The sequence below is a fragment of the Spermophilus citellus genome, assembly GCF_964194105.1.
Source record: "Spermophilus citellus genome assembly, chromosome: 3".
NCBI classification, from domain to species: Eukaryota; Metazoa; Chordata; class Mammalia; order Rodentia; family Sciuridae; genus Spermophilus; species Spermophilus citellus.
This window is the reverse complement of record NC_138184.1, coordinates 16,761,839-16,775,120: the sequence shown is the minus strand read 5'-3', so window position 1 is coordinate 16,775,120 and position 13,282 is coordinate 16,761,839. Positions and strand designations below refer to the sequence as shown.

Genomic DNA, 13,282 nt, shown 5'->3' with positions numbered 1-13,282 from the left:
CCTTCCATGGCAGGCGCCTGCTCACTTTTCTTCTGAGATACCCTCCTTAAAGGACTGTTGGAAGTGACCCCAGAGTCTGGACCCGTGACCCAGCTGTTCAAAGGCAGCTGTTTCTGGGGCCCTGTCTGCTTTCCCGCTCACTGAGCTGAGATCAGAGGGTGAAAGTACGTTCAGCCTTCTTAGGCACACCCCGACTCCGAGGGCACCGACACACGCCATTCCTTTTTTCTTTTTTTTTTTAATTTCTAGATTGATTGATTGATTGATTTTTCTGGTGCTGGGATTGAACCCATGGCCTTGGGCATGTGAGACAAGTACTCTACCCATTGAGCTAAATCCCCAGCCCTTTTTATATTTTAATTTAGAGAGAGGGTCTCGCTGAGTTGCTTAGGGCCTCAGTAAATTGCTGAGGCTGGCCTTGAACTTGCCTCAGCCTCCTGAACCGCTGGGATTACAGGCCTGTGCCACCACGCCCAGCTCACGATTCTTTATTTTTAAGGCTCGGTTATTATTCCCTGAAAGTCTGAGAACTTTGGGCCTCATTTTAGACTTACCTGTGTTGACTCTGTTTCCCTAGGAACCCAGAGCTGACACTGTACTAGGCACAAGGTGGGACACAGAGTGTCTGCTGAATGATTTTCTCCCTGGGAATCTCCTATTCATCCATCAAAACCCACCTCCAGGGCTGGGGTTGTGGCTCAGTGGTTGAGTGCTTGCCTAGCACAGACAAAGCCCTGAGTTCGATCCTCAGCACCACATAAAAATAAATAAGTAAAATAAAGGTGTTGTGTCCAACTACAAATAAAAAGTAAAAAAAAAAAAAAAAAAAAAAAAAAAAACACCTCCAGTGTTCTGTGTTTTAGAAAACCTATCTGATCCCCAAAGAGATTGGAGTCCCTCCCTCTAGGGCCGATCTGCCCTGGGTCACTCTTCAGCTAATCAGTTGCTAAAGAGCTTTGCTTGAGTTATGAAGCACATTTCATAAACCACTTCCCACTGCCTCCCAAATCTAGTTCTCTCTCCTCAGCTTCCTAACTCTACCTGGCTCCATTCCTTCCCCATCAACTCCACCAACATCGCCTCTGCCCTTTCTCACACCCTCTACTCCAGCCTTGCTCTGTTTTGCCTCAAGGCCTTTGCATAGGCTGCCCTCTTGGAACACCTTTCCCCTCTGCATCCGGGCCACAGCAAGCCTCTCAACATAGTTAAATAAAAACCTAAACTCCTGAGAGCTTGCAGTCTGAGCTTTTTTTTTTTTTTTTCCAGTTTTTTATTTTTTTTATTGATTGTTCAAAACATTACAGAGCTCATGATATATCATCTTTCATACATTAGACTCAATTGGGTTTTGAACTCCCATTTTTACCCCAAATACAGATTGCAGAATCACAACTGTTACATACTCACATTATTACATAATGGCATATTAGTGACTGTTGTATTCTGCTACCTTTCCTATCCCCCCTCCCCTCCCCTCCCATCTTCCCTCTCTACCTCCTCTGCTGTTGTTCAATTCTCCCCTTTTTCCCCCCTCCCCCTTGCCCCTCATAACCTCTTATAATTTTGTGTATCATTGAAGGTCTCCTACCATTTCCATATGCTTTCCCTTCTCTCTCCCTTTCTCTCCCCCCATTCGTCTTTGTTTACTATTAGTCTTTTGTCCGAGCTTTGTTGATTGTCCAGATGTGTGACAATGGGAAAGTGTCATCACCTCTCTGAGACTCACTATCCTCCCCAGTTAAATGTGGATAATGGCACTCTTCATACCAGACTCTGGGGAAGATTAAACAGATAACGCACGAAAGCACTTAGCCCAGCGCCTGCTTCATCATGGGCACTAACTGCCAGGGAAGCAAAACGCTTCTTGAAGATGTTGGTTTACGCTTTGCTTTCTTGCTCTTCCTTATATGGGATCTTAGTCTATTTGGGGTACCACACTGTGTCGAGGTGAATTAGGGCCGTTGGAACTGGGAGGCAAAAAGGAAAACCATCCAGGGCCCGGTTCTGACTTCCAAACCAGGCTACTGTCAGAGAGTTTTAAGAGGGTAACCCGGGGCTGTGTGCACCTGCCTAGCACGTTCAAGGCCCTGGGCTCCATCCCCAGTGCCGCCAAAAACAAAAAGAAAGAGGTGACACAAGAAAGGGATAAGGTCTGATCACGGAGAAAGAGGTAAGGTCCCAACAGAAGACAAAAAATTCAGACACGGGGCCAGAGATGTGACTCAGTGGTAGAGTGTTTGCCTAGCTCGTGTGGGGCCCTGGTTCCAGACCCAGCTCAGCAAAGACAAAAAGAGAAAGAAAAAGGAAAAAACTTCCGGGCGTGGTGGCGCACACCTGTAATCCCAGCGCTGGGGAGGCTGAGGCAGGAGGATTGCAAGTTCAAAGCCTGAGGCTTCAGCAAAAGCAAGGTGTTAAGCAACTCAGTGAGCCCCTGTCTCTAAATAAAATACAAAAGGCTGGGAATGTGGTCGAATGCCCCTGGGTTCAATCCCCACACAAAAAGAAAAAGAAATAAAAAAACGGGTTGGGGTTGTGGCTCAGAGGTAGAGCGCTCACCTACCATGCGTGAGGCACTGGGTTCAATGCTCAGCACCACATAAAAATAAAATAAAGATATTGTGTCCACCTAAAACTAAAATTTAAAAAAAAATGAACAAACAAATGTGCAGACCTCATGGCAGAACACGTGTGGGGTGAGAACCAGGCCCTTGCCCTCCAGCCCAGGCTCCAGGTGGAGCAGGAGGTGAAACAAGGTGGGGTCACCACAAAGGGCAGCAAGGGCTGAAGCTGAGTGGGCGGGACTCGGGGGTCACCTCTGAGGGGCCCCAAAGGCTCCCGTGAAGGGGCAGCCGGGATGGGCTACCAACAGCACCCACAAGGCCTCCGCCTGAACCCAGCTGAGCCTCAGCTGGCCTCGCCATCCAGATCCTCCCGATGCCCAGGACACCCACCACCACGCCCACCGGACAAAAATCCAGAGGCTCCCCCTCCCTGCCTCCAGGGGCCAAGGTGCGGCAGAGGAGGGCCGGCTTCCCTTTCTGGTTGTCCACGTCTGGGTTCCTGTTCAAACTTGGGGAGTCAGCCCTCTGTAACGGACGCCCCCAGGGCAATGGCGATTAATGGAACTGTGGGCCCCGATTCCCCCACTCATTCCTGAGACCGTGTCCTCAGCCATGGGACTTGGCAGCTCTTGCCAGATGGAGGAACCTTCCCCACTCCTCCTCCTCAGCTCAGCCATGTGATTTACTTGGCTAAAGACACGGGAAGGTGCAATTGCATCTAAGTCGCAAGTCTAGAATTAGAAGGCCTCAGGGGATTCCACTTGTCCTCAGGAGGAGGAGGAGACCCTGCTGTGGCTAGCTGCTGGTCCCCGGAGAATGTGAGACCGGGAAGCAAGAGCCTCTGCCCACCCTGGCCTTGCATGTGGAAGCAGAGCTGCTCAGCCAAGGCTAGCCCAGCAGCAGCACCCTAAGGCTCACTTCAGACGTGAAAAACAAACACTCATTGAGTGCTGTTGAGATGGGCTTGTTCACTACGCAGCAGTAGCTGACAGATACACTCACATACTTACTGTCTCTACTCCCCAAGTGCCTGGGATGTTGGCCTAAGATGAGCGCTGGGCTAGCAGGACATTTCCATTCAGGGACAAGCGGTACAAAGAAACAGTGTCAGGGCAGGGCCATCCAGTTCTGTAGTGGTTCCAGGGGCCATGATGGCTGAATGCCAAGGACAGATGGCAGTGCCAATGGAGGCATCTGGATTGGGCAGTGGTGGCAGGAGCATCATCACCGCCCTGGCCCCTGACATTATTTTACCCTCAGCTGAAATCCCCTGTCCTGTGGCTTCTGTGAGCTACACTTTTCTCTTTTGGTTTCTGGCAGTGCTGGGGGTTGAACCCAGGGTCTCACGTGATCTGAGCAAGTGCTTTGCCACTGAGCTCCACCCCCAGCCCTGTCAGTTTTCTAACATGTACTTCCACTGCTTAAATTGGCCCCCATCAGCTTCTGTTGCTTACAAGTAAAAACCCTGACTCATTTACCATGAGAAACTCTAGCCTCTGTCACATTTTATATTATAAATTTGAAACTATTTTGTTGCAAGTATCAGAATATCTGACTGTGAGTGTCTTAAATAGCACAGATATTATTTCTCATAACAAGGAATCCAGAGGTCAGAAGAGCCATGATAGCATTGGTGACCCTGTGTGTGATTCAGGGCTCTCTCTCTCTCTCTCTCTCTCTCTCTCTATATATATATATATATATATATATATATATATATTTAGTTGTTAATGGACCTTTATTTTAGTCACTTATTTATATGTGGTCCTGAGAATTGAACCCAGTGCCTCACACATGTGAGGCAAGCACTCTACCACTGAGCCACAACCCCAGCCCCAAAAAGCATCTCTTAACTTGCTCCTCATGGCCACAAGATGGCTGCAGAAGTTCCTGGCATTGCATCCACATATGAAGCAGTAAGGAAAGGGAGGGGGCAACAAGGTCTCTCCCTTGTCCAGAAACATCCAACCCCTTAAAACTTTCTGGCCAGAGCTGGGAAACATGCCCGGATTGAAAACAACCCCGGTAAAAAGCATTGCCAAGAATGGCTCAGCTGAATCTTAAATCAACCCCTGAGGCTGGGCACGTTGCTACTGGCACCATATCAGGGTTTTGTTGGTGAGTTACGGCTGCTGGGTTGGCCACCAGCAGGATAGGCCATGAGAATGACAGGCAGACAAGAACTAAGCTGGGGGCCTTAAACAGCCCCCCGCCAGTTCTTCTTGACCCGGGAGGCCCAAACACAAGTGGTGCCCACAAATGCTGAGGTGATGGAGGCTTTTGCTCCGGCCTTCTCACCCCAGGGCCTCTCCCCTGTGCTCTGCTCCCTGGGCCACGCCCTCTCTGTGCCTGAGCCTCGCTGGGTGCGAAGCTGCTGTGAGGCAGGGTCCGGAGGCTCCACTGTGCAGAGCCAATCTCCAGGGCCCGTGAGAAACAAGGAGCTGGAGTCTGTTTCTTGGAGACAGAGCCAGGGGCGGGTTTCCAAGCTGGCCAGGTCCAGGATGGATTCCCACCTCACAGGGCTCCCCAGAGGCCCCCTTGGCCCTCATTTGTTGCGAGGTCCCAGAAGTCACATTTGGCCTCCCTCTGGCGGGCCTGCCTCCTCCGTCTCAGGAGAATGTTTTCCCACAGCCTAAACCAGGTGTGGAGGGAGGCTCGAGTCCACGTCCAGGCCGCAGCCAGGAAGCAGCGCGTCTGGAAGCCCAGGGCCAGGGAGGTGCAGGGCTCCAGGTCCCTTTGGGACACCAGACGGGGGGAGGGGGGTCCGAGGGCCCGAACTCGTGTGAACTTGTGCCTGTGAGCTCGCGTCTAAGCACATGTGAGCGAGGATGCGAGGTGTCACAGAGGGCGTGAGCCAGAGCAAGCACACCCGTGTGCACAGCAGGACCACACGAGTGTGCAGGCCATGGTGCACGCAGGCAGGTGTGCCGGTGAGGGTGTGCGAGCGCGGGTGTGCGCAGGCGTGCTCCGCCTCTCTCTGAAGGACACAAACGTTCACAAAGTGAAGATTCGAGCCAGTTTCTGCTAAATTAAAAACAGCTTTTTCGTGTTTAAAGTTTACAATACAAAAAATAATTTTCCTTTCTTCCGGGGGTAGGATGGGGGCCGAGGGAGGGGCAGGGGGCCCCGGAGAACATTCCATGAACCGGCTCAGACGGTTCTGCACAATCGACCGGGTTAGATACGGCAGCGCCCCCTCCCGCGGCCGGCACCCCTGCCAGCTCATTGGGGACAAGATGTTCTGAGGTGTGAGCTGATCTGGGGGACTTGCAGCTGGCAAAGGCTTCTCCCTACCCCCGGAAGGGGCTGTGCCTCCAACGGCGAGGCGCTCTCTTTGGGGAGCTGGGGCGGGGATGGGGCGGGAATGTTCTGAGGAGTCCCCTGGGACAGCGGCTTTGGTTTGATGCCCCTGGCAGCATGGGCTCCTTCCAGGTTCCCAACCAAGTTCCCATCTCAGCACTGCTCCGCCTCCAGCCTCACCCTGGGGCCCAGGGCAGCTGCACAGGGGTGCTGGAACATCGGGGGAGGCCACTCACACAGACCTGCGTTTGCAGAATGATCCCAGTGCCATCCCTTCTTGGAAGTCTGTCCAGGATGTCAGGCATTTGCCACCAGCCAGCAGCCCCCAGTGGCCTGCTCTATGTAGCTGGGTGCCTGGCAGGGCCTGGGGTGTGGGGCTCTTGGAGGCGCTCTCAGGCCCATATGGAGGAACGATGACGTCACGCTTCCTGTAGGACCTGCCTGTGTCTCCCCCAGCACGTCCCCTGGGGAGAGGGGCTCCCAGGCTGCCTGATCTGCCTTGGTCCCTGAGACTACGCAGATGGAAAGACGGGACCTGCGGGGAGGGGGCTGCTGCCTGGTGGCAGGGGCCAGGAAACTGGAAAGACTCTCCTTGGAGCCTCCCTCCAAGGCTGCCCCACCCTGGGCCCAGGTGGACGTCCTAACAGAACTTCCCACTGTCCTTGTCCCCCTGAACCAAGACCCAGCCCCCCACCCCTAGCTCCTGGCAATGAGGGAAAAGGCTGGGGCAGGGGAGAGGAGCCCCAAACTCACGGAGGACACACACAGCAGAATCTGTGACCAATCAGGCCCAAGCTGCACAGGCTCAGCGCAGGCCGTTCCATCTTTTCACCATAACATTTTTATTAAATAAAGGGAGACATTAGGGAAGGACGGCGGCTGAGGTATGAGGTTAATCCTTTACACCGTGAGCGGGTCACAAAACTCGACATCCATCCTCTGTTAGCAGCAGAAGAGACACTTTAAGTTGGCCCTAGAGTATGAACCTCACTTAGAAGACAGCAGTGCTGGCTTCTAAAAAAAAAAAAAAAAAAAAAAAAGAACAGTAAAACAAAACAAAAAGAAGACGTTTAGAGGGTGAGACACCAAAACAAATGTGGCCAGAGATACCGCAAAGCCCTTGAAGGAGCAGCCCCAGCGCCCGCCCAAGGGTGGCCTCAGGCTTGGTGGTGTGTTGACCTAAAACCAGGGCTGGGCTGGGCTGAGGGAGGGGAATCAAAATTGTCCACAGCCCTGCGGGATGCAGAAGCACTCTGGAGCCTGGGCTGGTGTCCTCTCCACCGTGGGAAGGGACAGCCTGGCCACCCAGAGCCAAGGCAGCAGATGGGGCATCTTGGCCAGCCACCCTTGTTCAGGCCCTGGGTGATGCTCAGCGCCAAATGGAGGGCCCAGCGCCCTCAGGGCTGCCTCCGGGAGTCAGCTGTGGTTTCTCCTGCAAGCAGATGAGCAGGGGCCCTTAAGGTGCAGGGGCCCAGGACAGGCAGGGGGACGCAGGCAGAGGCCTCGCGGCAGCTCAGGCTGAAAGGGTTGGGCAAGCACATCTGGGGAAGCAGAGAGGCCCTCCCCATCCATCAGCCCAACCCAGGGGCTCTGAAGCTGCCTCTCCTGCCCTGAGAGCACCCATGTTAGGGAGACTTTGGACGACTCAGGAGGGCGGGGAGGTGTATCCCAGGGGCCTGGCATTCGGTGTTCATGGGCTCACGTCTGAGCATCTGAACCACAGGCAGGCAGAGCTGGGTGGGGACGGGAGGGAAGGGAAGCAGAGCCACACAATGACACCAGGAGGAGCCCGGCTGCCCCCATAGCAGGACTTGCAGGCTGGGTAAGGGAACCACCTGGGGCATGAGCTTGTTGCCATGATGTGGTGGCCTTTGGGGCTGGGCCCCTGGGCTGGACTCAGAGCCAGGATCTGCCTCAAGAGGGTGCCCAGCCCCTCAGCTCAGCAGGCCCCTGGAGGCCAGCGGGGGGTGGGGTGGGGGGGGGTGGTGTGTGCCTGAGGTTTCCTGCCCAGCTGTGCCTGCCAGGCGGGCTGGGAGACCACATGCAGCTGGGCCAGGATCCCAGGAGTCCAAGGAACTACCTCCTGCCCCCTGCGCGTGGCAGCAGGACAGGGGCGCAGGCTATGCCTGCAAAGGACTCTGGGAAGTGCAGGTCCCGCTCCCACTGGTCCGTCTCCGTGTTGTACACCTGCACGATGCCCGTCACGTTGTTGAGGCGCCAGTTGTAGCCCCCCACGATATAGATCTTCCTCTCCAGCAGGCAGCAGCCGGCCTCCGACTGGCCAGCCCGCATGGGGGTCACGCTGGTCCACTGGTCCGTCTCGGGCACGTAGTACTCCACAGCCAGCACATCGAAGCAGCGATCCACGTGGTCCATGCGGCCACCAAGGGCATAGATGCGGCCACCAGCGCCCACCATGGCGTGGAGCACCCGGGGCTCGCTCATGGGTGCTTTGAACTCCCACTGGTCGGCCACGGGATCGTAGCAGTGCAGCGCCTTCTTGTCCTCCACCGAGATGCCGTAGCCCCCCGAGATGTAGAGGCGGCCCCCAGAAGAGGCCCCGGCGTGGCCCCAGGTGCGGCGCTTGAGCGAGCAGGCGTAGCCCCACTCGTTGCGCCGGGGGCAGTACCTCTCCACCGAGGCCAGGCTGCCGGCGCGGTTTCGGCCGCCCGTGGCGTACACCATGCCGCACAGCACGTTGAGCTGGAACTGGATGCGGCTCTCCTGCATGGCCTGCAGGCGCAGCCAGCGGTTCAGGTGCGGGTCGTAGCGGTAGCAGGCGTCCACGGCGCCCTCGCCGCTGCGGTACTGCAGGTGCTGGCCCCCGGCCACGTACACGAAGTTGTCCAGCACGGCCACGCACGTGTGGCTGCAGCCCACCTCCATCTCCGTGAGCTCGCGGAAGTGCCGGGCGCCTGGCTCGGGCAGCTGGTACACCTTGCTGCTGACGGACCGGTCACTGTCAGTGTAGGGGGTGCCACCGAAGGTGACCAGGGAGGGGACGTCGGAGCGCACGGCCGTGCGTGGAGACTGCATCTCGTGCTGCCGGAAGGGCAGCACCTGGTAGTTGAAGGCCTCCAGCAGGTACTGGCGGCAGAGCACGTCCTCCACCATGATGTCCAGCGTCTGCACGCTGTCCACCAGCTCCGACGACTGCATGAGCGGGAAGCGGATGTGGCACAGCACGTGGCTGGCGCGTGGCCTCCGGGCCGGGTCATGCTGCAGCCAGCGGACGGCGGCTCGGAACAGGTCGATCTCGGAGCAGCTCTGCAGCCGATTGCTCTGCAGGAAGAAGACCAGGCGCTCCAGGGGCAGGCGCAGGAAGTCTTCCTCCTCGGCGATCTGCAGGAAGTGGCGGAAGGTGAAGGCGTCCACGGACTCCTTGAGCGAGGCCAGGCTGAAGGTGGTGGCCATCTGGCCGATGTTGAGGCAGGTCTCCACGCTCATGGCGGCCTTGAGGAACTCCTCGCACAGCTCCACCACCGGCAGCATCTGCAGGAACACCGCGGCGCCCAGCACGTCCTGCACGCAGTCGAGGTCCAGGGTCACCTCGGCGCTGTAGGCGAAGTCGATGATGTGCCGCAGGCCGCGGGCAGACACGCCTTTCAGCTCAATGACATCCTGGCTGGCCTCCCTCATGCCTCCAGTGAACATAGCCCTGAGGGATGGAAACACAGTATGGGCTGGGGGTGGCCAAGGGAAGCCCTCTCCACCAGCAACAGTCTGGCGGAGGGACAGGAACGCAGGGCGCAGCCAGCAGGAAGACAGTGGAGCTGGACTCTCAGGAAGAACAAGCAAGGAAAGAAAGGGTTTTGCCGGGCACGGTGGCAAACGCCTGTAATCCCAGCAGCTTGGGAGGCTGAGGCAGGAGGATGGCAAGTTCAAAGCCAGCCTCAGCAAATGTGAGGCCCTAAGCAACTCAGTGAGACCCTGTCTCTAAATAAAATACAAAACAGGGCTAGGGGTGTGGCTCAGTGGTCGAGTGCCCCTGAGCTCAATCCCTGGTACCAAAAAAAAAGAGTTTGAGTCCACCCCAGTGGTGCCTCCTTCCAGAAACAGTGACTCCCAGCGGCCCCTGCAGGGGGCACTGCCTGAGTCCTTAGTTTAGATCCTGGCCCTGGCTCAGAGTTGCAGGAGCAGCGGGCCCAGGTCAGCCTCACCCAACAAGCGACTTGCTGGAACCCAGCTGACTCAGAGGAGCAAAGGCTCCAAGGGAAAAGCCACCTAAGCTCAGGACACAAGCGAGGCACAGGTGTCCTGCCCCGGTCTGCAAAGCCCAGTCCCTAGCTGCTCACTGCCTTTACGAGCAGCTCCAGCTCCCCAGCCTGGGCCCAGGCAACCACCAACAAGGGTCCCCTGGAATGGGACAACTCCTGGAGGCCATGCAGGGGGCCACTGCTGTCTCCAGGGAGAGCCCAGGAACACGGAAGCACCTCCCTGCTCCAAGCATAGTCCAGAGTCCCCAGCCCAATGTGAGACTCCAAGCTAGGGACCCCAGCTCTGTGACCCCGCTGCTCTGCTCTGAGAGGCGGGAGCCAACATGAGAGAGAGCTGGTAAAGGGACACGGGCCCAGGCAGGAGGACACTGGGGAAGCCTGGGGCTCAAAGCCTCCGCCGCCCCAGTGCCCACCCAGGGCTTGCTCAGTATGTGGGCAGGTCCCTCGGGGCAGGCTGGCATTCCACACCAGGGCACTGTCCCCGATGGGCCCTGAGGGGAGGGGAACTCTGCTCTTCACTGCCCCTTAGATGTTTGTGCCCTAGTGGCACCTGTGTGGGCCAGGCTTGGGACCACAGCAAGAGGACAGCTGTGAGGTGCCACCAGCTAACCACTGCCCAGCAAGCTGCCCAGCACCCAAGGCTTCTTAGGAGCAGTGAGCACCAGCTCCCAGGCCTGTCCCCTGGAGTCCCCGCCAGCCCTGGGGCATCGTGAGGAAGACTGAGGCTGTCGCAGGCGACGGGAAGGAGTTTTGCCTTTTAAGGTCTTGCGGCTGCAGTGCCAGCGCGGGGGAGCCTTTAAAGGGCATTGCTGGCTGGGCTGGCCCACCCGTCCCCAAATCCAGAGTAAAAATAGAAACGGCGCCCCAGTTGGCTTGGCGGCTGTGGCTCCCCACAATGGCCTTGCTGAGCCACCGGGCAGGCGGCGGGCGTGGGGATGTGTGGCTCCAGACACACCTGGGCTGAAGTGAGCCCAGGAGCGGCTCCCAGGGCCGCCCAGCTCAGTCTGGCAGCTAGGAGGCTCACCCACTTGTCCCCAAGGGAACGGGGAGACCATCTCTAGCCCCATGACAGCCCCCGATAGGGAAGAGGAACCTCCCTGCCCATGTAGCTCCAAGGGGCCGTCTCTTCTGGCCCAGCCACGGCACAGGGAAGGACAGAGCCACATGCCCACCAAGGTTTTGGCTACTGCACGGAGGAAGCACCCACCATGCAGGGCACAGAAGAGCCTCATCCAGACCCCAACACATGGGGTCAGCAAGACATGAGGGCTGTTGGGGCCCCTCCAGTCCCCCAGCTCTTCTGCTTTAGGTGTGATTGATTGGGGGTGTCATGGAGGCAGGGACCTGGGCCCGTTTTGTACCTGCTAGATCCGTGAGGCCTAGATCAGCACCTGGCATAGGGCAATTGTCCAATGAAGACTTGGACTGAAAGCCTGGCCTAGCAGGGTGCAGTGGCGCACGCCTGTAATCCTAGCAGCTTGGGAGGCTGAGGCAGGAGGAGGGTGAGTTCTAAGCCAGCCTCGGCAACTCAGTGAGGCCCTAAGCAAGTCAGAGAGACCCATCTCTAAATGAAATATTTTAAAACTAGGACTGGGGACGTGGCTCGGTGGTTAAGCACCTCTGGGTTCAGTCCCAGGATGGAAACAAGAAAGCAAGCCTGGCTGAGCCGGGACCCTCCCAGGGCGGAGGCCATGAAGCAGGTGCCACAAACTCCCAAGCATGCTGAGCCCCAGAAGAATGAGAGTCAAGGAGAAGCGGGCAGGGTTAGTAGGCAGGGGGCTTCTCTCCAAGCCGACACCAGCCATTCTCCCTCACAGCCATTTCCGGCTGGTGCTGAGATGGGCCCCTTCTTAGAAGGTGACTGCTGTCACCCTGTCCCCCCTCCAAGTTCCCAGGGCCCGCACTCACCTGAAGTAATCGCTGCAGGCAGCCAGGACCACCTTGTGCGCATGAAAGACCTCTCTGTTGATGGTCAACACCACGTCCAGGAGCTGGCCCTGGGCACGGAGGGTGGCCAGGCCCTGCAGGAGGCTGGTGCTGTGGCCGGGCGCCGAGAAGGTGCACTTGAGGGCCCCGTTCTTATCAGCCATGCTGGGGGGAGAACAGAGAGGGGGTGACGTGGCTCACGGGCCTTGAAGTCCTGGTACACACAAAAGGACCTCAAAAACACGACGCCAAGTCAAAGGCGCCAGACACAGAGGCCACAGAGTGTGAAGCCATGATTCCCCCAGGAAGCGCCCAGCACAGAGACGGAGAGCAGACCGGGAGCCGACGGGGCGGGAAGGAGACACCAATGCTCAGTGCTTCGAGGCGTCTCCACCTGGTGATGAGACATTCTGGAATGAGATGGAGGCCATGCCAGTGAGGTGTCCACGCTACCCCAGTCTGGGGCTGGGTGGGGCTCAGTGGCGGAGCGCTCGCCCAGCACGTGTGGAGCCCTGGGTTCCATCCCAGGCATTTTTTTTGTGGATTTCATGGGGAAAAAAATCATCATTTTGTGTTATGTGAATTGCACCTCAATAAAAGAGAAAAGGGCATGGGATCTTCTCGGGTCCTGTGAAAACCCTGCCCCAGCCCCAGCCCTCAGAGCACACCAGGCCAGCCGCAGTCCGGCCATCACCTCACCCGTCCCCACCCTCTCCTCTCCAGCCTCCCGCTGACCCCTTTGCTGTTCCATTTAGGGAATTATCTTCCAGGGCCAGGGATGGAGCCCAGAGCCTCGCACACGCCAGGGCCAGGCCAGCTCTCGACCACTGAGCTCCCCCACCAGCCTGCATTTTGGGAAGCTTTTACTCAGCAGGTCATGAATGAAGAGTTTCTGAACACAGCACTTCATCCTCAGAACACCACAGGAGGGGGACACTGCTGTCAAGAACATCTCCCAGGTGGAGCACGGGGCCTGGCACACGCCTGTAATCCCAGACACTCAGAAGACTGAGGCAGGAGGATCCCAAGTTCAAGATTAGCCTCACTTTGTGAGACCCCATCTCAAAATAAAAAAGTAAAGACGCCTGGGGTGTTACTCAGTGGTAAAGTGCCCCAGGGCTCGATCCCCAGCACACACACACACACACACACACACACACACACACACACAAAAGAACCACTTCCAGGACCCCCTGGACCCCCAGCACGCCCCACTCCCCCTCCCTGCACTCGGCTCTCCCCCAGGCTCCAGGCCCTCTGGGACTTGCCCGCCCTCTC

The 13,282-nt window shown here is 57.2% G+C and overlaps 1 protein-coding gene across 1 annotated transcript in view; it reads right to left on the bottom strand.

Moving 5' to 3' along the window:
• Window positions 1-6,883: 6,883 nt before the first annotated feature.
• Window positions 6,884-13,282, bottom strand: part of KLHL26 (kelch like family member 26) — a 28,190-nt gene continuing 21,791 nt past the window's right edge. The window contains exons 2-3 of the mRNA XM_081285385.1: window positions 11,987-12,169; window positions 6,884-9,519 (exon numbers count right to left, since the gene is read on the bottom strand). Of these exons, the coding sequence (XP_081141511.1) occupies window positions 7,938-9,519; window positions 11,987-12,169 (1,765 nt within the window). The 3' untranslated portion in view covers window positions 6,884-7,937. The remainder of the gene's footprint in view (window positions 9,520-11,986; window positions 12,170-13,282) is intronic.